The sequence below is a fragment of the Apodemus sylvaticus genome, chromosome 7 (assembly GCF_947179515.1).
Source record: "Apodemus sylvaticus chromosome 7, mApoSyl1.1, whole genome shotgun sequence".
Lineage (NCBI taxonomy): Eukaryota > Metazoa > Chordata > Mammalia > Rodentia > Muridae > Apodemus > Apodemus sylvaticus.
Genome location: NC_067478.1, coordinates 6,049,896 through 6,075,928, shown reverse-complemented (window position 1 = coordinate 6,075,928; position 26,033 = coordinate 6,049,896). Strand labels below are relative to the sequence as shown.

Below are 26,033 nucleotides of genomic sequence, written 5' to 3'. Positions count from 1 at the left end.
CGCTTAGCGGCGCCCTCATAGGCTTCAGGTCCGGCTTCCGGTTTCGTCGCGCTGCGCTGGCACACCGCCTGTGCGCAGCGGCGACACCTTTGTGGGCGGCGGGGCACTCGTAGACCCTTCTAGAACCCTCTCGGCCTAGCCGCCCCTGAGCGGGGCAGCGGGCGCCGGCGGCCCCGGGATTGACGCGCGTGCTGCTGGGTAACGGGTCTGCTCGGACGGCTCCTGGCCCCTGCTCGGCTCATCCGTGACGTCCAGGGCCCCTGACTTGCGGGAGCCGCGGCGGAAGACATGGGACTCCCTCGGTGCACCTGTGACGGCCACCTTGACTGGGGGAGCGGCGGCGTCTTCGAGGAAACCGGAAGCCCGTGGTGACCCCTTGGCGACCCGGTTTGTTTTCAGCCGGCTTCCAAACGCTGGGGAAGCGAAACCCGGTGGCCTTGGGGGCCGCCCTACGTAGCCAGGGTTCAGGGTGAGTGGATCGCTCGAGCTCGCCTGGACGGTGTAGACAGCCAGGGGGGCTGGTGGCTGTCGCCTGGCCAGGCGCACGTCGTTTTCCGTCCCCGGCGCCCCTCTGCTGTCCAGAGCGGCCCACTCCCGCATCGCCGGCCCCTGCCATCCCCGCAGCCCCGCTTCCACGGGCTCTTCCTTAGCTCGGGGATTGCTCAAGTTCTGTCCGTGCTCTGACTCGCTGGGAACGCTTTCAGTTTTGTTTCCTGCATTGAGGTGGCATTTGTATCGGAGAGGGAAAGAGGGGTTAGTGGCGTTTGGGAGTTACTGTCAGTCTAACTTGTGTGTTTCTGGCTGAGTTGCAAGGTAGGCTTACACTGGTCCTCCTCGCACGGAACTCGGAATACTCAAAAGTGAGATAAAATACCCATGGAAGCTACTAGAAATCAGAAATACCATGTGATGGTCAAAATCATTGATATACAGAGGTTGAAATTGACCTCTACTCCTTAAATACAGAAGAGCACTCCCCCCGTTTGAATTTTAAGTTGGATTGAACAAAATCTTAAAACATAGTTATATTGCTAGTTCTCAAAATAATGTTCTCATTCCCCTGTCCTTAATAATCACCACCTAGTCTTAAATGGGGAATAATTGAATTATTCGCCAAATGGCTACAGTGTTGAATGCCCTAGGTGTGTAAATGGACGTTTTCATGGAAATGAGAGAGTTTCATATCTAAAAGACTGTCATGGAAATGTCAGTGGATTCTATGGAAAGCCCTCACGTGTAAGCATCTAGTGTTCCACTTCCTCACCCAGGAGGAAGGGGTTAAGCTGCTTCCTCTGTCATTCTCCTTCCCCCTTTCTGAAGCACAGGGCTTGCTTACTTTCCAAGGCACCCAGTTACAGATTCTAAGAGCTATGCTGGCTCTCAAGTTGGCAACTTATTTGTATGCTTAATTGCTTCACCTGTAAATTGAAGAGTGCTTACCCATTTTAGTGTTTTTACATTGATTTAATGAATTGTTAAGAACAAGAATTCATTCACCAGGGGTGGTGGGACATGTTTTTAATAATCCCAGCACTAGGGAGACAGAGGCAGACTGATTTCTTGAGTTCCAGTCTAGCCACTGCTATACAGTGAGACATCTTCGAGAAAAAAAAAAAAATGCGAAGCACAGTTTCTAGCATATAAGTGCCTCTACCAGAAGTATTTCATTAATGGTACCGGAGCATACCATGCTTACTGAGTGAAATAATACTATTTAAAAAACAGCTGAATAGGATCAGCATAATTTCATTGGCACTTACATTCTAAACTGAAGTTTTTTATTGTCAGGAGATAATTATTAACAACATTTTATGTAGATGTTTGGTTGCATTGAGATACATTATTTTAGACAAGGAATGGAAAGAAGGCTGCTCTTGGTACTCTACTGTACTGTACTCGAGTCTTAAGATTGCTTGGCCATAAAAACTAATCTCTCGGCTTACAGCAGTCAGTGAGTCAGGATCATAAAAATGAAAGTTGACATTTTTCATATTATATATCTGATACTGGTTTTGGACACTTAATGAACTACAAAGCATTTAGCTACTAAGGCACATAGATTTAAGTGCCGGTATCATTAAAAAGGGGCACTTCATAATCCCTTGTAGAGAAGCAGAAGCTATCCCTGCCACTAATTACTTAAAATGACAAAAGAAAAGGAATATGTTGTTATTTCCTGGTTCTCCATAAGATTTCTTCTTTTTTCTCCACTGTTTCTTAACTGACCTGTATGAAGTGGGTTCTTGGATATCCTGGCTTTTCAGAGATAGAAAGCCGATGGAAATTGTAAAAAAACTCACTTCAGGTAATGCACGGTCTTTCATGTGCACAGGTGTGATCTGCTTTCTAAGCCTACGTTTCCTTACTTGTGCTGTTGATGGTGCTTTTCTTGCCAAGTTTAGTGTCAAGATGAGGTATTTAACTTACCAGTTTCTGGCATAACTCTTGAGTTTCTTTTTATCTATCCAGATTCCCATTCTGAATTTGGATTCAAAATTTGCCTACAAAATACAAAGAGATGATATCTTAATGATACAATCCAACTCTCCTAAGAGCAGAAGAGAAGTAGTGTATAATCAAGGTGACAGATCATAGATTAGAATTTGAGTTTCTGAATCATAGGCCATTGTACCACATACTTGTCCTTTTCTAGATTCTTACTGGGAACAATTACAGTCTCAACATTCATAGTATTTTGTAAACATCCTAGATTTGACCTGATCACTAGGTCCAGCTGGTACGCCCATCTGCAAGGTCCCAGTGTAAGCAGGTGAGGGCTTCCCAATCCTCTCCAAGCCCAGACCACTCAACCCAAACTCTTTTGGTCAACCCTGCTGCAGGCATGGGCAGATCTGTGCTGGGTCAAAACTTTATCAGAAAGACTTCTTTTTGCATTGGTCACTGGAGAGATGCATCCTGGGTCACAGGGATAGAATTAAGAGAGTGGATGCTCAGCCCTGAATGGGACATTTATATTACTCTCAGTACCAACAAGGTGCAGAGAATGTCCTGGCAGAGTTGAAAAGAATAGAGTAGCTGAAGGAAGGAAAGCATGCTCTGAAAAGCTGATACAATGTGGCCATCACAGTCAGGACCTCAGCAGCTGATGTTCTCTTACAAGACTGAACACAAAGTTCCAGTGTGGGTCGGGTATATAATCTTCAGGCTTTACCCCATATTCAGGAGCTATTGATGGTGGGTAGTGACGGGGAGAGGTAGAATCGTTACTGAAGAGATGGCCAGTGCTCGATTTGATGGTGCATATGCATGGCACATGGGCAGCACAGCTGCACTTGGTGGCTTACCCAAAGAGAAAGGGGTGTGACGTGTGGGCATGTGAGGAATATGGAGAGAGTCAGATCACATGTCATAGTATAAGTGTGTGTATTTAAAAAGAAATCCAAAATTTAGAAGGCAGGTTATCTAGGTTCATATCCCAAGTTGATCTCTGATGTGTTGTTTTTTAAGCTTTGTATACTGGGTTAATAGTATCCATCTAAAAACTAGAAATACACATGTACAAGCAATAGTGGTTGGCACCTGACAAATGATCTAAATGGCAGGTATTGAAAATAGCAAGATAATCATTAATTCCTAGAAAAAAAGATAAATCTTGTGTCAGGAGATATTTTTGTTTTCTAATTTATCAAATTCCATCATATATAAACTGGAAGAGGCCGTCTCAGTATTGATTTCAGTGAGGATGGAAATTGTAAATAATTTTGATTAATAATGCTTGAACATCTTTTTCTACATATGTCTTTCCATTAGTCATATACACTACCCACCTTATCTGACAAATTGCTCCATTATCATGCCTGGAATTTTACTGCTCTCAGCAGTAATTGGCAGCATTATTTACTTCTGTTTACTTTATATTTAATTTATACTGTTAATGTATTCACTCAATCTATACTCTAAGTTATGACATTGTCGAACATGAAATATTTGTACATACAGCTATTTTTGTAGCATTTAAATGTATTACTCCTTACTCTCTAGTACTGTCATGATGAAATGATAAAGTTGAAATACTTCCTGAGCTATTACTATCTTCATGCAAAAGTTATGTGGTCACCAGTTGATAACATAAAACTAACATTGCCTATAGATGGTCAAGAACACTAGTTATGATTTGAATTCTATAAATCATGTAATTCCCTTAGTTCTTTTGCATCTCGATAATAGTTCTTGAGTAAGAATGGGACTCAACATAATTTGGAATGCTTATTATAGAGTGCAGTTTGAAGTTTTTAACCCAGACATTCTGATTTACATAGATCTATAGTAAAACCACATAATATTTTTAACAGGACGGCAAGTAATTCTAGGCAGTGGTCTCCACTTTTCAAACATTGGGTTAGACTGTTTCCACCGTCCTCTTGCTCTTGAAGAAAACTAAATTTTTTTTTTTTCACTTTTTCGAGACATGGTTTTTCTGTATAGCCCTGGCTGTCCTGGAACTCATTCTGTAGACCAAGCTGGCCTCAAACTCAGAAATCTGCCTACCTCCAAGTACTGAGATTAAAGGCATGTAAAAACTAAACATGTTTATAGCATTCTCTGGAATACATTACTACCCATTACTGCTTTTATAATTGAGAGGTGTAGACATGTTTCTGTGTACTGTGCAAAGATTACCCTTGTATTATTCAAGTGTTGATTTCTCTGTGCACATATCTAGTTGCAATGCAGACACAGCACTGTCAGATTTATTCTAAATATTTCCTGTTTCAATTTTGCGTGAACAGTGTTCCCTATTTATTCTCTGACTTGTCAATAAAAGCTGATCAGCCAATGGCTGGGCAAAGGAAGGAATAGGGCAGGACTTCAGCCAGCCAGGGGAGGAAGGAAAGAAAGGAAGGTGTCCTAGAGAACAAACCTGAAGCCCAGAGAGACAGACCAATATTAAAATGTAAGTATCCCTGAGATTCTGGCTGGACAGTAGCTAGATTGGGTTAGAGGATTAGAATAGATCAGGGACTCTCCGGGTATTGTGCAGTAGAGCTTGATTAAATAAACCTAATAGTCTCAGTCTCAATAATTTAGAAGCTAGCTGGGGATAAAGAAATACTGCCACTTTTAAAATTACTTTTACAGAGAGGGACCCACTTAAGTTTGTCTTTGGAGAATATGTTTACATTGATTAAATTTTGAAAGCGAATTATTAACCAGTTCCTGCTAGGAGTCTTAAAAACATGAAAAAGTTTGAGTCAGTTAATTTTTTTTTTTTTTTGTAGGGGTGGTGGGGTTCTCTTTTGTAGTGGTAGAGATTAAACCTGGGGCCTTCTGTGTGCTAGAAAATGCTCTCACACAGAGTTTCAGCAGCAGTGCAATAATTTCTAGTGAATATATTTTCTATCTGTGAGTAGTTATGAACAAGTTTCTTAAATGTTACATGTTAGCATTAGCTTGATCCATTTAAGTATAGTACTGTTTATCCAGAAAAATTAAACTTCAAGGCTGGTTTTGTAAATACATTTTATCACAGGGTTCCATACTGTAGCTAGCCTAAGACTGCTGGAATTCACTATAAAGCCCAGGCAGCCTCGAACTCGTGGCAGTCCTTCTGCCTCAGACTTTGGAGTGCTAGCTTACAGATGTGAGCTATCCACCCATTTGCTAAGGTTCTGATGAACATAAGATTCTCCAAAGAAAAGTTCATTGTGAGGACAAAATATTACTAATTCTGGTTCTAAAATGAAACAGCCTCTGCTGCACCCTAATCTCACCTGGCTACATTTATGGCCCAGTTTTCTCATTTGTAAAAAAGGCTTTAATAAGGTTTTGTACCCCGTAGTATAGTCATGAAGATTTAAATGAATGCTTCCAAGCAACATAGTGCCAAGAAGTTCATTGGTGATTGTATGAATTGATTTTGTGTAACTGATGTAAAATAACTATGAAGGGGCTACTTATGAAGAAAAGGAATGTCATTAGGTAACAATTTTAGAAGTTATAAATCTTAAGTTTCATGTCCCAACTTTCAGCCTAAATGGGTAGCCTATTAGAGCAGATCACTGAGGAGTAAGCTGTCCCCATCAGAGGTTAGGAAAAGAGGTAGCAGATGCTTCCAATGACCTGAGGACTTCCCATAATGCCCCACCCCTGAAAGGTACACAACATCCACACTACCACTCTGGGGACTATGACAGTTGTAAGTATCGTTAATAAGTGTTGTGTCTGGGCTGTCTTTTGATTTTATAGAATAAGGGCCCAAATTGACACCCTCTTCATCACCAAGGTCATCTCACTCGGTCTCCAGTTACATCTTTATCTCCTGTCACTCGCCTTTCAGCTCCTCTTGCCACACTTTTTCATATCTATACAGTTGATCACATGCTAGAAGTTAGAGTGTAAAGGTTTCCCTGTGATAGTCAGCATGCCCTCTTCACTGCAAGAGTGAACTGATGTCATTTGGCACCTTCTTTGAAAACTATCCCTCTGGCTCCACGGCATTTTGTATTTTTTTTCAGATATGTTATTTACCTATACAGTATAATGATTATTTTTTGTACACCCTTCTCTCACACTGGGTTATGAAGGTTTTATTTTGTATTTTTGCTTAGGACAAGATTAATACTAAAAATGAATATGGAAGTCACAATTGAATTATTTAAAACTTTGTTTAAAACAAAAATGCAAACGCTCAGGTCTTTAAAATTATTTCTTGCCTTTGTAGAGCAGTTCGTTAGTATTTGATTTTAGATGATTTTAGAAGATATTCCATCCATTTGGGTTTTTATTTAAATCAGATGAATAGTCTGGGTACTGTTTTTACCTCTCCTAAAACTAGTCTGCCTCACAACACATTATATCTTATAATCATATATATAGCGTTCACTTAGGTAAAATAGTACATGCCACTTTTATTTAGCCCGGGATCCAGCCCAGGGCTTGATTCATGCCTGGCAAATGTTCTGCTGCTGAGCTGCACTCACGGCCTTACTTCACACTCCTAGAACTCAATGGGAATTGTTTATGGTTCTACATTTGTCTGTATTCAGTTCTCATTCTTTAGACTATAAACATGGCTTTCCCACTAGGTCACACAGAACCTGATCCTGGTGAGCTGTGCTTATCTAGCAGTGATGCTGTGTTGCCTCTGAAAGAAAACAGTTGGAAAGTGATTTTCAGCAGTCACGTTGTAAAGATGTCTTTTTTCCCCTGCTCACTGACTAAGAAGACCTTCATACCTTTTCTTCTCCATAGCTGCCATGGACACACTAGTAGAAGATGACATCTGCATTCTGAATCATGAAAAGGCCCACAGAAGAGAGACAGTGACTCCACTCGCAGCATATCCTGGAGATGAGTCTGTTGCTTCACATTTTGCTCTGGTCACTGCTTATGAAGACATCAAAAAGAGACTTAAGGATTCAGAGAAAGAAAACTCCTTCTTAAAGAAAAGAATAAGGACTTTGGAAGAAAAGGTAGTTTGCCCCCTCTCATTTAACTATATTATTTGGAAATAATGCCAAATATTTAAAATTTAAAAAATTTTCTAAACAGTCTTCCAAGAATAAATAATTTCTAAATTCTTCTCCATTAAACTAACTATACTGCATTGCCCATACCATATGTTCAGTGATATTGTAGAATAGGATTTAACAACCTAAAGATGTTGTATTCCAAAAATTTTCTTTCCCTTTTTTTCAGATGGCCTACTGTCAATTCTATGTATTGATGCCAGAATACAATTCTATCCTTCCTTCCTTCCTTCCTTCCTTCCTTTCTTCCTTCCTTCCTTTCTTTCTTTCTTTCTTTCTTTCTTTCTTTCTTTCTTTCTTTCTTTCTTTCTTTCTTTCTTTCTTTCTTTCTTTCTTTCTTTTCCTTCCCTTCCCTTCCCTTCCCTTCCCTTCCCCCTTCCCCCTTCCCCTTCCCCTTCCCCTTCCCCTTCTCCTTCCCCTTCCCTCCCTCTCCCTCCCTCCCTTCCTCCCTCCTTCCCTCCTCCTCCTCTTCTTCCTCCTCCTCCTTCTCCTTCTTCTTCTTCTTGGTTTGTTTTATTTCATTATGTCTTTGTAAGGTTCACATGCATCTATTTAAAAGCCATTAGTTAGCCTATGTGCCTCAGAAGCTTTCCACTTTCTGTTTTGAGACAGGATCTTTCCCTGGGCCATAGAGCTTGCTAATTAGACTAGGCCGCCTGCTAGGAAGCCTCAGGATCTTCCAGCCCCTATGTCCCTATTACTGGGGTTACTGCTATACATCACCACACCTGGATTTTTACCTGAGGATTGAATTCAAGCCCTGCAATGAGCAGTTTACCAACTGAACTGTCCCCTAGTACCGCTATATATATGTAACTTGGAATTTTCAAGTCTATACAGAAGAATAAGATACTAGTAAAGGAAACTCCCAGGGGGACCTTCTGTGACATTGCTTCGCTGTGTTTAACCAGCTCTTCACCAGGACTAGAACCTTTACTTCTGTATTCTTTCTTATAAAGTAGGAATAATACTTTGAGTTAATATGACATGTATTTTTCTATGCTGAGTGTTGAATTTCTGAATGCTATATAAGATGATTTAAATGCATTCTAAGTCATCAGACTTAAAATTCAGTTTTCTATGTTGGAATTTTTCTTGGTTGCCTGTTTATGGCATTACAAGATTTGAATTGGCTTATATTTCTTGAACTCAGATTTGTATTTGTATCTTACAAAAACAAGAGCTTCCACAAATGGTTAAACAAAGGAGTTCTTAGCAATCAAAGAAAGGAATTTTCCTATACTTAAAAACTTGAGGATGGGGGCTGGCAGAATTTAATTTGTTTGTTGTATTGTAAAAACAAGGGAAGTCATTAATAATATTAGTTTCTTACTAATTCTGTCTTATAACTAAATATATTTTTCATATATTAAGATAAATTACTGAAGGTAACTTTAAAAACTAATTGTTATGCTTTTAAAATTAAATAGAAATATGGAATTTAATACGTAAGCTAACATACAGCCGGGCAGTGGTGGCGCACGTCTGTAATCCCAGCACTTGGGAGGCAGAAGCAGGCGGATTTCTGAGTTCGAGGCCAGCCTGGTCTACAGAGTGAGTTCCAGGACAGCCAGGGCTACACAGAGAAACCCTGTCTCGAAAAACCAAAAAAGAAAAAAAAAAAAAAAGCTAACATACAAAGTCTGTAAGTTGTGTCCATCAATCCTATTCATTTCAGTTTTTGTAGTAATGTAAGGTTTAATGAAGTGACATGGCTATTCCTTAAGAAGTCTGATTTGATACTTTTCTGATGATAGAAATTTAAATACTGTAGACTTGGAAAATACCCAGCCATATCACAAGACAATAATACTGTATTATAGTGTGGTGATTAAGTTTGTCATAAAGCAGTACAAAGCACAGATTACAGCCGAGCATCAGAGAAAGAAAGTCCTTGCCTTTTTTCTGTACTATTTGTCTTAATCAAGATTGTGCAGCGATGAAATAGTCATTTATACCAAAGGTAAGCTTTATCCTGACGTTATAGTGATTCGAGTACAATGCAGAACCATCTGAAGGTGACTTACCTGGTTCTACACAATACCATTGACGATTTCTCCCCTAATTTCATACTATTATTAGCTTGTTGGAGCTCGAGTAGATGAAGAAACAAGTTCTGTGGGACGAGAACAAGTGAATAAGGCCTATCATGCATATCGAGAGGTTTGCATTGATAGAGACAATCTGAAGAACAAATTGGAAAAGATAGTAAGTTGAAAGTATTATTTGAAAATAATACTTTGTATTTTAATTGTTTTGTCTAGCAAGAGGCTTAGAATTAAAATAATGGGTTAAACAATTATTAATTAAAATATACATGTTTGTGGTATATGGAAATTTTTAATAATTATATTTTCCACCAGTATACAAAATACTTAGAATTTAAGGATTTAAATATGTAAGCATGATAAGGATTTAAAGCCATCTAACATCACTAACTTACTTTGAAAATAGTCATGACAAGGTTTTTACTTACTCATTGGGTTTTTTGTTTTGTTTTGTTTTTCTTTTAATAGAGTGAACAGTGATGTCCTGAGAAACAAAATGAATCAGGGTTCATTTTTCCATCTTGCTTTTAAAAGTTAGAGTGAGATTTATTCAGTATTGACCTAAAAATTAAGATATAAAACAAACAAAAGTAGATATGTTATTGACGGTTATTTGGCATTTTCCCTACTTAACTAGAATAAAGACAACTCTGAATCTTTGAAAATGTTGAATGAGCAGCTACAGTCTAAAGAAGTAGAACTTCTGCAACTAAGAACAGAGGTGGAGACTCAGCAGGGTACGCCGCTTCCTTGTTTATGGATATTCTAATTGAATTGATCCATCTCTCCATTGTGTGACATCCATATGAGTCCCCTGTGTCTGTATGATAGAGTCTTAATTTTTCTCTCTTCTTTATTTCAACAATATCATATTTCAACAATATCCTATTAACTTTTCTTTAGCTGAAAATTATACTTTTCCTACAGAAGATAGGATGTTTTTATTCAGGCATAGTGTGTGATGAAGTAGAGGAGAGACTTGAACCTCATCCACACTGAAATTCTGACTCTTACCACTGGTGTCTCCTAGTTTATGCTACTGACCTCGTGGCCCATGGGTAAACACATTATTAGGGAGTGGCTTCAAGAAGACTCTGATTTTTTGTTTTTTTTCCTGAGAGTTGTGAAAATGAGCTGCTGAGGTGGACAGGACTTCTGGGAGTGAGAGGTAACAGTTCTGCTCCCATCAGCAGTCTTATTCATTAAGCAAAAGAATTGACTGTTGTGAAACCTTACGGTAGAGAATGAATATGAGCCCTTTCCAGGAAAATGGGGCCTTTTGGAGATGGAGAAATCAAGGAGTAAGTCAGAGATATTGTAGGATCCAGCTGTATTGTTTCCATGGTCAGATGTTTACAATTATGAGTATGATTGTTTTGACATGATTATACACCTGTCAGTCAAATTTCAAACTTTGAATGACATTTTTTGAACAATCTATTGACATTTTTACTAGTGTCACCTAGGAATTGTAATTGCTATTAAAAAAAAGTTAATTATTGTTATCTATCCTTTTTCTAGTGATGAGGAATTTAAATCCACCCTCATCCAACTGGGAGGTGGAAAAGCTAAGCTGTGACTTGAAAATCCATGGTTTGGAACAAGAGCTGGAACTACTGAGAAAAGAATGTAGTGACCTCAGAACAGAGCTACAGAAAGCCAGACAGACGGTACCCGAACATTGTTAATAAATGGAAGACATCTGTGTGCTTTGTGCATCATATATAGGATTTGTAACTAAGTACTAAATCATAGGTCTATAATTAATTACAACCATAGAATAGTCTCATTTCCTGAAAAATTCATGTTTATAGAAATTGGTGCTGCTAACATTTCATACATTCTGTACATTCACTTTTACCCCAGAATATAGCTTTATGGTTTGATTTAAAATGTGTATTGGGTTGTGTAACTTTTCTGTTGTTGTGACAAAACACCATGACCAGACAATTTATAAAAGAAAGCATTTAATTTTGGACACTTGGTTCTATAAGGTTTGAGTCCATGATCGTCATGGAAACTCTGGACCTGCTAAAAGAAAACACCACAAATCTAGTTGGGTTAAAGCTGAGGGGGGGGGGGGTGTTTTGTTGTTGTTTATTCACTATTTGACTGCAGAACTTTACTGCCCTACCTTTAAGGGTACAGTCAACCACACACTTGACTTCCAGTACTCTGTTCCATACGCCCAGTCACCATAGCCACTAAGAAATCCTCTTAGAATAGCCGCTTGCACAAAAAGATTTGCACTGCAAAGCTCTGAGTAACTGTCGAAGTTTACACTTCTCTTGAAATAATTGATAGCTTTTATAAAGTATGTTTATATTTTAAGCATAGAATATTTCACTGTAGAGTAAGAAACAGTACCATGTGATTATGGGAATCTATCTTATTGTGATTTTATTAAATATAGAAAATAAGAATATAATTTTTAACTGTGAGGAAATGTATTTCTAAAGGCACTGAGTACCTCTCTTTTCATAAACATTAAGTTAGGGACTGTATAAAGAGGCTAGCATAGTACCTGGACAGAGTATATTCAATATATACATTAAAACAGGCAACAAATTTGTTGAGTACTAGATGTATCTGTGTTGGGGGATGGAGGGTCAAGTTGTGGTTATTACTTCCTCTGTTCACTAGGTGGTGCTAGGGAATAAATATGGTTTTAGTTTAATTCTATCAGACACTAGCAGTTCATATGGGAAATGTTTTAAAAGTTTCATCAGTTTAAACTGATGATGACATTAATTCCAAGAAGGAGGAAACTTTTAAGAATTTTATCTGGGAGGATAAAATAAAGAGAGGAATGTTGAAAGAGAAAAACTGAGCAGTATCTGCTTTCATAGTGTCTATTACTGACAGCAGGAGGTTGTGAAATGAAAAGCCCATGACTGGGATCAAGAAACAAACTAAGTATAGTTAAAGTAACATATGTTTTCAAGGTTTCCACCTTAAAACCATGATGTTTTATGTACTTTTGGATCTGGTTAGAATCTTCTTGCATATAGGAATGTAAAAATGAGCCAATGGAGGAAGTCTATGTTCACATTAACAACTTATCTCTATCTACTCTGGCCATATTTTAAAATGCTAAGACATGTGACACATAATTTAGGGTAGCTTCTGGGGTGGGTAACAACATCCCTGTAGTCATACTGGTTTTGATTATTAGCAGACTTGTCCACTAGTGTTTCTTGTTAGTAAGGTCAGCATTTCAGAGACCTTCCTGCTGGGGCTTTTCCAGTTTTATATCCTAGCCATTTACATTCAGAACAGTTGACTCTGAGAGTTCAAAGTCAACCAAAGTGGGTAAGAAACAGTGGCTCATGCAGAATTCATATAGATGTACTTTAAACAGTAATATGATAGATATCTTACCCTTCTCATAATTTCAAAAGTATGTTTTATAGGATTCCAAACTCATGAGACATGTTTTACAGGAAATGAAAGCATGACAAACACTCAGGTAACTGGAAGTGAGTTAGACATGTCAGGGACAGGTGGCAGTGTCGCATTAAAACCGAGTCTAAAATCTAGTCTTTAGACACCTGAAGCTGTATTTTATGAATGTTGAAACATCTGTAGTAAATGAAGAACTGAAAACAATTGAAATAATTCCTGTTGTTTTCTTTTTAAACACATGACAGGGTCCATCTCAGGAAGACATTCTGCAGGACAGAGATGTCATCAGGCCGAGCTTGTCAAGGGAAGAGCATGTTCCACACCTGGGCCTTCACAGGTCTCCTGCGTGCATTCTACCTTTCTGATATGGTTTAACTTGAGGGGCAGCAAACACTCTGTATGCAGCTGTAATCTCTCACCACTGTATATTTATAAAAATGATTTAACAGTTACTTGCCAACAGGCTTAACCTGATTTGCTATGCCAGCCTGTCAGAAATATTTGAAAGACAATTGTTTTAGAGAAGTCACAATTGCTTATAGTGCACATCTTTTATTTCTGTAGCAAATCCCATCTTTTTAGTTCCTTCAAAGCAGTGATTCTCAACCTTCCTAATGCTACAAAATTTAATACAGTTCTGTAAATGCATGCTTTATTCTCCTGAAGTAACTGTTGTCTGGAGGCTTACTGCTTGTCTGTTAACCTAGGCGTAGTCCTTGAAACTTCTAGTCTTCATACAATCTTTATCTAGGCCTGGAAGTTTCAGCCTCTGAAACTTACTGCTGAATAAGCTCACCCTTTCTAGTTCTTTCTAACCTCTGGTTGGCTGGTTCAATTCAACTGTTGTGGCTCAAACTCTTTTCCAAATGGACTGATTTGGCGTTTCTTTCTCAGCCTCTCTCAAATTGCCCTGCTTGGTCTCATACTAACTGACAATCTGTTTTCATCTTCTGGCTCCTTCTCATTTTCTGGCTCATTCTGTCTTCACCTATGTGTCTTCCCTTGTCCCAATTAAACTGCCTTACTTCCTCTCTCTGTACTGCCCATAAAGTAGCTTCCCTTTCCCCCTCTGAGAGTTGGGCAGATCCTATTCTATCAAATAGGACTTGTCACATTGTCTGCCATTCAGTTAGACAGCACTTTCAAACATAGGTGCTTCCTTCTACAAACTAACTTTACCTTCATTGTTTGGGATTAAAGGTGTGTACTAAGAATGTGTCTGTATTTCAGCCAGAGGGATTAAAAGTATATGCTAAGGCTAAAACCACACAATTAGAAACTGTTTTTATTTTTTTCCAGTAAACACAATCTCAGGGTTCATACTATGCTCAAATATCCTGCAACACAGTTCCTCATGTTGTGATGACCTCCCCAACCATAAAATTATATCATTGCTACTTCAGAGCTGTAATTTTGCTATTGTTATGAATCGTAGTGTAAACATCTGACATGCAGGACATCTGATGTGCGACTCCCAAATGGGCAGCAGCCCACAGGTTGAGAACCACTGCTTTTAGGGAATGTAGTAAATTTTCAAATGCTAAAGAAAATTACATATGTCTAAAGTAAAATCTTACAGGTAAGCAGCTTTTTCTTTTAACATGAGCAGTACTCATTCCTTTTACGAAAAGGTTGCTATATAGTGTCAGTCAATAAAAAACAACACAGTACTTTCTAAATAGGGCATGCAATGCTTTCTTGATGCAGACAAGTTCCATAAAACCTAAGTCAGAGGGTTAAAGTTTATATTTGGACTAAGCATATTTGCATGGGCCATCAACCACTTAACAGGTCTCTTGGTGTGGATACAATGGCAATGCCCATAAGAAATACGGTTTCCTAAAAGGGCAGTGTGTCAGTACTTGAGTGGACAAGGACCACTGCTTTGAAAAAGGAACCTTGTGGAGTGGAGCTGACTCCTAAACCTGTCTTCTTGTGAGCAAAGTGAGATTTTTCCATTGTCCTTAGGGTTACTGTTGCTGTTATGAAACACCGTAACCAAAACAATTTGGGGAGGAACGGGCTTATTTAGCTTACTATCACTAGTCATCATCAGAGATCAGGGCAGGAACTCAGATGGCAGAATCTTGAAGGCAGGAGCTGATTCAGATGCCATAGAGGTGTGCTGCTTACTAACTTGCTCCCTGTGGCTTTCTTAGCCTGCTTTCTTATAGAACCTAGGACCACCAGCCCAGGGATGGCACCAACCCACAGTGGGAAGGCCCTCTCCCATCAATCACTAATTAAGAAAATGTCCTACAGACATGCCTATAGCCCAGTCTTAGGGAGACATTTTCTCAATAAGGGCTCCTTCCTCTCCAATGACTCTAGCCTGTGTCAAATTGACATAAAACCAGCCAGTACAGCCATTTTGCCAGGCTGGTGCAAGAAAATGGGTGAAGTGCCTAGTGCATAATGAATGCTCAACCATAATTATTATGTTTTTATGTTTTATAATTGTTGCTTTTCTGGGCTTACAATTTGATTAATGTAAGAAGCAACCATATTCGTGACATTTTTTAGGTCATTTAAAGCAAGTTCATGTTTATACTTTCAGAGGCCCCCAACACATAATACAGCAGAGGACTGCCAGGCCTGGGTTCAGTCAGAGAAGATGCACCTAACCTTCAAGAGACTGGAGGCCCCAGGGAGTTTAGAGGTCTGGTAGTGGGTGGGAGAAGATGGGGTCGTGAGGACATCCTCATGGAGACAGGAGGTAGGGGGATAGGGGATCATCCTAGTGGAGACAGGGGGAATGGGGAGGAGGTATGGGATGTGGAACAGTCAGAGGGTGGACCAGGAGGGGAATAAAATCTGGAGTGTTAAAAAAAAGAAAAGAAAAAATAAATAAATAATTAAAAAGAAAAAAGTTTCTGAAAAAGCTGGAGAGGTGTATTAAAAACTTTTTCTGATAAAAGTTTTCAATGAAAAGAAAATGAAGACATACATAGAAAATATTCTGATAAAATTGAAGACATTAAAATGATTTCTGATAAAATTGAAGACAAATATAGAAAAAATTCTGGGAAAAAGAAATATTTTAGAAAAATTCAGATAAAATTGAATTTTTATATGAAAAACTGATAAAATTGAAGACATCTATAGAAAAATTCCTGATGAAATTAAAGCCAAATATAGAAAAAAATTCTGAATTCAAATAAAATTGAAGTTTTATATGAAAATAAGGATATAATTGAAGACATACTCAGAAAATATTCTGATAAAATTAAATACATATATAGAAAAAAATTACTGATAAAATTGAAGAAAAATATAGAAAAAATTCTGGAAAAACTGTAAAAGGTATATTGAAAAAAATTCCAATAAAATTGACATTATATACAAAAAATAATAAAATTGAAGATATACATAGAAAATATTCTGGTAAAATTGAAGATATACAGAAGAAATTCCTGATAAAGTTGAAGACAAATATTAAAATATCTGGAAAAATTAAAAAAGGTATATTGAAAATATTTCTCATAAAATTAAAGTTTTATACAAAAAATTATAAAATTGAAGACATACATAGGGTACAATGGTGTGCAGTCCATGAATAGTCTCACAGGTTAGCTGGAGCTTTGCTAAGAATTGGAGAAATTACTTGCCTTTCATTTTTTTAAATAATTTTAACATTTGTTCACATGCATATAACAACCAATCATTTTTACACGCTTTAAAGACAACAATCGAAATTATTATCTATAAAGGAAGAGTTATAACTTATAACAATCTTAGGTACTGAGGTGGCAATGTGGACATATGCCACAGAACCTGTGTGGCAGTCAGAAGGCAGCTTAGGTGGAGTCAGTTCTCATCTCCACTTGTAAGTTGGTTCCAGGAGTTAAAACTCAGGTCACTTGCCAGTCTGTAAGGTGTTTAAGGACATGTCTTTATGTGCATGTTGAGCCTGCATGAGTTGATGGGGATGCGGAAGCCCATAGAAGCCAGGGAGGGCATTAGATCCCTGCAAGTGGAGTTACACGCAGTTGGATGCTAGGAATGGAACCCTTGTTCTCTGCAAGATCAGTAAGCAGTCTTGAACTAATGAGCCGTTTCTCCCACCCAATCATAGCTGTGTTTTTAATCTGTAGTTTTAGTGTTGGTGACACTTGATCAAAAGACAAAAGGATAGTTGATGATGTAGTTCTATCTTACCTAACTTTTAAGCAACCTTCATTAAATTGAACTTTTTTAAATGTACTCCAGGTACTGATACTAATATCTTTTTCACATTTTGTCTATTTTGAGTGTACTTGGGGTTTGAATACCCAAGTATTATCATGAGTATTTTCTTTTTTGTAAGTCAGGTACAGATTCACCATTTTATAACAATAATAAATTCTTTACAAACTGTATTATTCATGCCTGTGTGCCTCAGCATGTGCACAACACTTCCACTTACTGCTTTATAATGAGTAACCCTTTGTCAAACATTGAATGTCCAGAATTATACCATGAAACCAGACTTCACTATGAAACAGTCATTGTAAAAAGCAGATCCAGTGTTTGCTGGCTCTGAAGTAGAGCTGCTTAAATACACCAAAGGTTAACCAAAGATTTTAAAATACTAGATTTTTCTTCAAAGCAATATAGATGGCTGTACTGTTATTTAAGATGGGTAAAAATACTCTATTAAAAGAGGTAAAATTTTACCTCACATAATTGACCTATTTGTTTTTAAATATCTATTGCTTCTGTAACTAATAGTAGATTCAAATAGACAAAACCTGAAACAGGAGCTAGCATATTTGTTTAATTCTAGTTTCATACCACTTAACATTCTCTGACAGTAATGGTTGTTCTGACATACTATGAAGTCAGTTATTCTTATATTGACTATTTCAAGTATCACTGTACAATAAAACAAGAGTATATACTGAAGATTCCAGTTCATTGAGTTCAAAACTAAGAACCTAAAGAAAATCATGAGCCTAAAGGATTTAATAGAAAATAAAAGCTTTTAAAATTAGTTATTAACATTTCCAGATCCTTTTAATTGTGAAACTATGGAAAGGCATTTTCAAGTTTATTTCCTATAATCCGCTTCTCTAGCTGCTGCTTCGTTAGGGAATCATGTGACTCCTCATGTCTCGTGCTGTCATGTCACATTGGTTTAGAACCAACAGTATGAGACAGCCCAGTCAGACATAAAGAATGTAATGCATGAAAGCTCAATTTTGTCTTAATGTGGTCTTGGGTATCTACTCACCACTTCATTCCACAGTGTCAAAGCAATCCAAAGACCATACATACATGAATGCAATTTTATTCTTGATCAGCTTGACAAAGGAAAAGCATATTCCTTACTAACTATACTAACAGCACTGTGCATTATTGGTTAAAAGTAATCCTTGGTTCTGAGAGAGCTGGTAAACTCACTGGTCAGAGGAGTATTCATGAGCTGTTTAATATAGTAGTTACTGCCTGAAGTCAGAGCAGTGTTATCCCTAGGTTTTTCACTTAAACATTCCAAATAAATACCTTTTAGTTTCATTTATATTGTCATGAAAGTATAAATATAAACCTGTTTATTTGTATTGTAAAGTTGTTGCCCTTTATCCATAAAAAGGCCCAGTGTAACTTGTTTTTAAAATTCCATTTCAGTGATAATATGCAACATGCATACTGGGAACTGAAGAGGGAGATGTCTAACTTACACCTGGTGACTCAAGTGCAAGCAGAACTACTAAGAAAACTGAAAACCTCAGCTGCAGTCAAGAAAGGCAAGTCACTGATGGCTGCAAATGCTGAGTCCAGCTAGACTGCCTGAAGAGTGGCTAGTTGCTTTATCTCAGTCGCAGCTGATGGCGCGAATAGGCCAGACTGCAGCAGTGGCCGCTCACGCCCATGCTCTATTTCAGCCTCAGTCGGTAGCTGGGCAGCCTCACATGGAAGGTGTTGCTGGTGGTTTTGCTTCAGTACTGTACTCTTTTCCCCTTGTGGCTTTTCTCAGCCAAGTGTTGCTTGTGTAAGGCCATGGTGTTAGGTTTGTGCTAAGGGTCCCTTTACCACAACTATATAGATAGATTTAGTTATATATTTAAAAAGAGCTTCAAAGTTTCACTTCAGTACTATGAAATAGAGCAAGGACCTAGCTTTTTTATTTTTAAAACAACTCTGACTCATTTAGTTCCTGATATCTTTTTATAAACTTTTCTTTTCCTTATAGGACATCTGATTTGAAGGCAGACTCAATCAAAATTTTCCACTGCTTTGGTTGGTTGGTTTGGTTTACATGAGACAGGGTTTCTCCATGTAGCACTGGCTGTCCTAAAAAACAATTCTCTCTCTCCACTCTCCTCTCTCCTCTCTCCTCTCCCCCCTCCCTCCCTCCCTCTCTCCCTCTCCTCTCCACTCCCTCCCTCTCCACTCCACTCCCTCCCTCCCCCTTCTCTCTCCTCTGTCTGTCTGTCTGTCTGTCTGTCTCTCTCTGTCTCTCTCTCTCTCTCTCTCTCTCTGTCTCTCTGTCTCTCTCTCTCTGTCTCTCTCTCTCTCTCTCTCTCTCTCTCTCTCTCTCTCTCGTGTGTGTGTGTGTGTGTGTGTGTGTGTGTGTGTGTATGTATATGTGTATATGTGTGTGTAGACAAGGCTAGCCTCAAAACTCAGAGCTCTGTCTGCCTCTGCCTCCCAAGTGCTGGAATCACCCAGTCAGCCATTCCTTTCTTTTTAAAGTCAATGTTTAACTGAAGCTTTTGAGTTTCATGTTAGCTAGTAGTGTGTACTTTTGCCAGTGCTGGTTTTTGTATCTTAGGAAATAATCTGCTTGCACCCACCATGATAGGTTTACATCCAAAACATACAGCAGATGTTTAATGCCTTAAATTTTACTTTTCAAAGGCATGTGGTGTGACTTTGAAAGGTGGTCATCACTTAATTTAAAATTATTACTTGCATCTCTGGTTGCCCTGAAGGAGAACAAGAAAACTTTTATAACTATTCTCAGGAATGTTTATAAGGGATAATGTTTCACATTGGGTAGGGGGAAGGGATTTAATTCAAAGTCCTTGATTTTTGTGGAGTTGGGTACTTAAGAATCAGGCAAATTAATGAGATTTTCAGCAAACATAGCTCAATTTGTGATTCACCTTGCTCTCATTTTCCAGTTACTAAGATTACTTATGAAGATACCATAGATGGATGGCAAAAGTAAGATTTCTTACTTTTCCAATGACTAATAAAGTAGAACAGCTCTTCCCATCCTGTGTTCCTTTTCATTGACTGATAATACAGTCTTTGGATGCCTTTGCACTGTCAGTCCCTAGAACATTTGCCTGGACAATGTTGAGCACGGTCACCAGTCCCAACAGCTCATTGTTTTAAGTAGACTAGGTTATGGCTTATGTATCCATAACCTTTCCATCACTGTTTTGCAGAAGAATGAATTACTTTCAGTTCTTTCACTCTACCTACCCCCTTCTACCCATCACCCAAATGTCTCCATTTGTTTCTTTTAAACTTACATGCTTGGTTGGCCCAGCAGGATGGCTCAGCAAGTGGAAGCCCACCTGCAAGCTTTGAGAGCCTGCTGCACCTGGGACTCGGAGTGGAAGGAAAGATCCAACTCCAGAAACTTGTCCTCTGACCTTCATGCTCATGTGTGTACCTGTATTCTCATGCACACACACACACACACACACACACACACACACATACACAATATTAGGTTGCATAGAGCCAAGCCTTGGATACTGTTAGTCATCCTTATGTTAAGAAAAAATACAGCTTTTAATTGTGGCAGGTTGAGAAGAATAAAAAAAGCTACTGTTGCAAGATACTGGCTGTGGCTAAACATTAACCTCCAGCAGTCTTTTCTAAGCCACCATGTATATGAAACATCTTTTCATTTACGTTTTAAGTTGACTTGCTTGTTGACCAAAGCAGAATTATATTTATTATTATATTTACTATAAGAAATTGAACTTATAGATTCTGTTTCAACTACTTTATTCATAGAAGCTTTTCAATACATGCTAAATTTTCATTTGACTCTTAAGAATCCAAGGTATAGTACTTTTGAACCCTCTCCCATTGAGAAGTCAATAAACAAAAGAATATATTTTAAACCTACTAATTCTTCACAACTTTTTTTCCACTAAGTATGATCTAAAAACTTTCATTAGCCACATTAAAGGCCAAGAAGTTTTTTTCTCTTTGCCTCATAAAGAGGTTATACCTTTTTACAACATAGTCTTCATCAGCAGGATGACATAGGCAGGAAAGGATTTTAACATGCGTTTTGCAAACAAAGCAGTTGAGCTTGAGCTCAGGGTCAGTAAATGTGTGATCTCTCAGAACTTAGAGCTCTTAAGTATCTCCAAATCAGTTTCCTAATGATCATAGTCAACTGGAAATGCTAATTGCAGTGTGAGTTGTAAACTGGTATATAACACGTATATAGACTGACACCGAGCTGTGCTTTCCTTTTAGCCTGTACCCCTGTAGGATGTGTTGAAGACCTCGGGAGAGACAGCGCGAAATTGCACTTGACAAATTTTACTGCAACTTACAAAAGACATCCCCCTTTGTCACCAGATGGCAAAGCTACTTGTTATGCCCCATCTTCCCCTTTACCAGGAGATAGAAAGGTTTTCTCAGACAAAGCAGTTCTTCAGTCATGGACAGATAACGAGAGATTGGTTCCTAATGACGGTGCAGACTTTCAGGAGCACAACTCTTATGGGAGAAATTCTCTGGAAGATAATTCCTGGGTATTCCCAAGCCCTCCTAAATCAAGTGAGACAGCATTTGGTGAGAATAAAAGCAAAATCTTACCTTTACCCAACCTGCCACCACTGCATTACCTGGATCAACATAATCAGAACTGCCTTTACAAAAGCTAATTTGACTTGTGATTTGATCAGGAAGACACTGACTCAGTGGTTCTCCCAAGAGATTGTTCCAACTGAAAAGTGGACTTTGATTACTGCCTTGTGGAGTTCTCCAGTGTGCACATTTGTACATTCTGTACAACATTATGTATGTAGTTGATTTTCCAGTATTGGAACTTCCGGTTGTACCTTTGATAACAATTATTAATTTTTGCTTCTTGGATAGTGTGGAAATGAAAATTTTAGACATGGTTTTATAAAGTATGTGACCTGCCTAAATATCCAATCATTAAATAAAAAGCAGCCATTAATATAAGAGAAACCCCATGTCTGCTGGTTTAGACTGTATCAAGAAGCAAATAAGAGTGTGAATAGGTTGTGCTTCTGTAACTTCCTGATGCATCAAGATTTGAAATATAATGGAATAAAGTAGGTTCTGACAGCTCAGCTATTGTTTCAAGTTTTAAGATTTAAAAATCCTTTTTAAGTAAAATGTTTGTATATACAAATTTAAAGTGCAATTTGAATTCTAAGACTTGAATGACTATTGAAGCCAACTTTTTCCCAGTATATTCAAATCCTAAATGATTAAAAATGATGTGGTATGTGAATAAACTATTGTAACCTTATACAATGTCCAGTTAAAAGTAGAAAGAGCATCTTACAGGGCAGTCTCTTCAGTGATTAATAGTGAGCTAACTATGGTGTGGTCATTTTCCACAGGACCGCTGTTTTACATAGAGCAGCTTATACGCTGTTAGACTATGACATTTGAGAAAGTAAATGCTAATTAGCTGCATCTAGAACTAAATTTTGTGCTATACAATTATGAAATATAACCGGACTCATTCTAAGTGGCCAATCACTTGTAAATAAGTAAAGAAATAACAAAGATGGCTTCATGTAAATTCCTTCAAGGTCGAAGCCGAGTATTAGTAATCATGTATACCTGTTTGATGTAAGAAGACTTTATCCTTTTCTAAGTGGCATTTCATGTATCTTGAATTCAGAGGAACTCTGACCTTGTATCACTGAATACCATGCATAGCTCGGCACTGTTCACTGTTCAGTTATCTCAGGCACTTACTCATGCCTGTCCTCCATTAATGGAATTGATATCAGATACTGGAATGTGTTCTGACCAATGAACACAGCTGGCTCAAGGGAGTATAGGCTCCTGCCAAGTAATACAACAAGACCTAATATACATAAAGCAAATACCGACTCCAGGCTCTAGCTGAAGGATCTAACTATCTGTGTAATAAGAAAGCAGACACATTTCTCATGTGGCTGCCGAGCCTGCCGAGCTGTCCATCACCTCCTGTATAATGTGTAGCTTACTGGTTTGCCTTTTTTTTTAAAAACCAAGATGAGAAATTTTCTTTTGTAAAGAGAGTCTTATAATGTTTTTGAACAATGCCAAGAAATTGTTTTAATTAAAATTATTTTTGTTTTTAAAATGGAATTGGATGTGAAATACTGTCCTTGCCTTTGTATATTTCCAAAGTCTGATTATTAATTTAATTTCTCCAACATATTCTGAATGGAGCGAATTCCCTCTAACTAGTAGTAACAGTTATCAAAAAGGATTGCTAGAACAGTCTGATTGGTGTTAACAGTTGAAAGTGTTAATGGCCTGTCTTAACTAGAAAAGATAAACCCTAAAATATTTTTATCTGGTCAGAAAATGTTTAAATATATACTTAGTCAATGGTACCATCTGTATTTTGTGATTCATTAAAATTGACAGTTTTGTTGGTCCTTTTTATACTAGCTGACAACCCCAAAAAGCTTCCCTTGAAATTTCCTGTAATAGCTGGATTTCTTTTGTAAGAAAATCCAATTAAGTGCACCTGTAACTCAGTAATATTAGGACACAACCAACAGCAGCCACCTGGTCCTTCCTCTTGGTCCTTTATTATATTGAGCCAAGGCCAAAATAGAACTGCCCCATGAACCTGTAAAATCCCAGTACCCAAAGACACATCTGCAGCAAAGTACACTAGTCAGACAAAAGGTGAACATGGGCATAGTTTATCAGTTGTGAGACACACAACAGAAATCTTGTTACTATGTCTCTGGCTACTTGTAGTAACTGGGACTTTTCTTTGAGTCACCGAGTAGAAATGTGCCAGTGCCAACAGGCTAGTGCAGAAAGAATCGGCTGCCAGCCCCCTCCCTGTGCTGCAGTCTCTGCACTCACTGAGTTTGCTCTTGGCCTCTGGTCACCTTTTGTTGATTGCGGTCTGGGATAAAGGGTTCTCTGAGTTCCAAACAAGAGTCGAGCAGTTCTTTGGTGAATACAGTGTGCAGCGTGGACATGCGTTCATTGACTAGGTTCATTTCATTTGAGTGAGAATTTTTTTTTCCATAGGATTGGAGCCAAAGTTAAATCTTGCATTCCTGGTTTTATTTTCTTTTTTTTTTAAATAGCTTTTAATATAAAAAGCTCAGACTAGGGTAACACACTAGAACAGAAACGTATCACAGTTCCTCCCAAATCCCCAATATTCTAAAACAGAAGTTCACACTTTAACAATGCCAACTTCTTAAAATCCAAGATTATACAGCATTTTCAGTAGCCAAGTTCAAAAGATCAAGAAACCATGCAGAAACTTTTCTGTCAAAAGTTTCAGTAAAATAATTCACCCAATCTCATCTGTTTTCACATAGGCCTGTGGAAAGTCTGCAGCCCTGCCTACTTGCCTCTGACGGCAGTGCTGGCTAAGTGATCGCCATGACAGACTGCCAGCCACAGCAGCACACTAAGGGGAGGACTGAAGAAGGCTCATTCACAGCTGCCGTCAGCAGTGTGGAAGGCAGGCCATTCCTTCTTTCCTTTAGTCTTTTCACCCCACACTCTGACAGTTAGCACTGTGACTGCAGTTAGAGTTGTAGAACTTGGGTTAAGGCCAGGAAAACAATATTTTTCCCCAATCCCATATTTAATAAATCAGAACTCTGAAATAAATACTTTTATTTCATTTTTAAAAAAATCAGTATTTTCATGATTAGGGTGAGCAAACATCGGTTCGGTCCATCATTTCTGGTTTACATTACAACTGGCTTCCAGAAGATGTGACTTCCTAAATAACTATTTGCCTACATGTTTGTCGGGAGCTTCTGTAGCCTTTTCTTGGTAGGAACTCCAGTTTTTCTGAATTCTTCCCTTTCCTTGAGATACTCCAGTTTGCATTCTTCGTAGAAGGCTGGATCATTATAGCTATAAGAAGTAAATCAATATATTTCAAAATAGATACAATATAAGCTTTAATAACACTCATATTTATGAGGTTTAATCTTGATAAGCTGACTTTTCAACAGTCACCAAGACACAGTAAACATTAGGGAGAAAAACAGAATTAATGATTTTTTTAAAATGTTGTAATAAAGTGCATAGTACAATAAAGTCTTGAGTGTAGTCTTGCCACAGGATGGACCCGATGAGTGATGCTACATTCTAGGAGGGGAGGTGTCAGTGAGTACACAGTGTGCAGCGTGCTCTCTGCAGTTCAACCACAGAAGAGACACAGTGAGGGAAGCGAGATGCTGAAGCTCCCTGGGTGGCTGAGCACAGAGCAGGAAGAGCCCAAGAACACTTAGTGCACAGCAACCAAATCAGGATGGGCCACTGATGTCACACTATGACAGTCTATCCTGAGAACAACAGGACAAGACTGACTGAAAGTAAAAGGGTCTTGAATGAATGGCAGTGTGTGACAGGTAGGCTAAAAGGGAACAGCAAGGTTTTTAAAGTTGGATCTCTAATAATAATATTCAGGCAAGAAATGATAGGTGCTTAAGCTAGCCCAAAGGAAGAGATGTGGGGGTATAAAAGGAAAGGTAACCAGAGTTAGGAGACAGATAGATGACTGTAGATGATAGAAAACTAATTTAAGCCATATGACATGTACTGAACAAAAACATTCCCTTTAAGACATGAAGAAAAGCAGAGAAACAGGATGTGTAGTGATTTAATCCAGGGGTACAAACTACACTTGGATTTAAGATTCTTAACAGAGCCCAAAGAAACCAACTTTAAGCAATATCTTAGGGAGACAAGGCTAAGGAATAGAGAGATGTGTGGCTGACTAGACAGCACTGCCAGGGGAATGAAGGAGCTACAACTGTCAGAAGGTTGAGTGAAAGAGGCTGCTGCTTGGGTGTGGCCATCAGCAAGCACACTCTGCTAGGATCTGAAATGGGTCACAATATAGTGAGGGATGGAAAGGCAGACATAATAAAGGAGCACCCTGCAC

At 38.4% G+C, this 26,033-nt stretch overlaps 2 protein-coding genes across 10 annotated transcripts in view; one reads left to right on the top strand and one right to left on the bottom strand.

The window, feature by feature from the left end:
• The first annotated feature begins 49 nt into the window (after nt 1–49).
• Nucleotides 50–24,636, top strand: Azi2 (5-azacytidine induced 2). 7 transcript variants are annotated; one of them, XM_052187027.1, is made up of 10 exons: nt 50–469; nt 7,213–7,433; nt 9,573–9,698; nt 10,176–10,275; nt 11,060–11,208; nt 13,189–13,280; nt 18,551–18,669; nt 20,050–20,092; nt 20,427–20,541; nt 21,374–21,489. In XM_052187027.1, the coding sequence occupies exons 2-10, from the start codon at nt 7,218–7,220 to the stop codon at nt 21,386–21,388; spliced, it is 975 nt and encodes a 324-aa protein (XP_052042987.1). In that variant the 5' UTR covers nt 50–469; nt 7,213–7,217; the 3' UTR covers nt 21,389–21,489. The 7 variants fall into 7 exon arrangements, 6 of the variants coding, with proteins under 6 accessions (XP_052042987.1, XP_052042988.1, XP_052042990.1 ...); XR_007978695.1 differs by lacking the exon at nt 20,050–20,092 and having other exon boundaries at nt 52–469; nt 21,374–21,471; XM_052187028.1 differs by lacking the exon at nt 20,427–20,541 and having other exon boundaries at nt 52–469.
• A 98-nt stretch (nt 24,637–24,734) lies between these two features.
• The window catches only part of Cmc1 (C-X9-C motif containing 1), a 61,774-nt gene continuing 60,475 nt past the window's right edge, over nt 24,735–26,033 (bottom strand). For all 3 annotated transcript variants that reach the window (XM_052187033.1, XM_052187035.1, XM_052187034.1), the window contains one exon: nt 24,735–24,997. In XM_052187033.1, the coding sequence (XP_052042993.1) occupies nt 24,877–24,997 (121 nt within the window). In that variant the 3' untranslated portion in view covers nt 24,735–24,876. The remainder of the gene's footprint in view (nt 24,998–26,033) is intronic.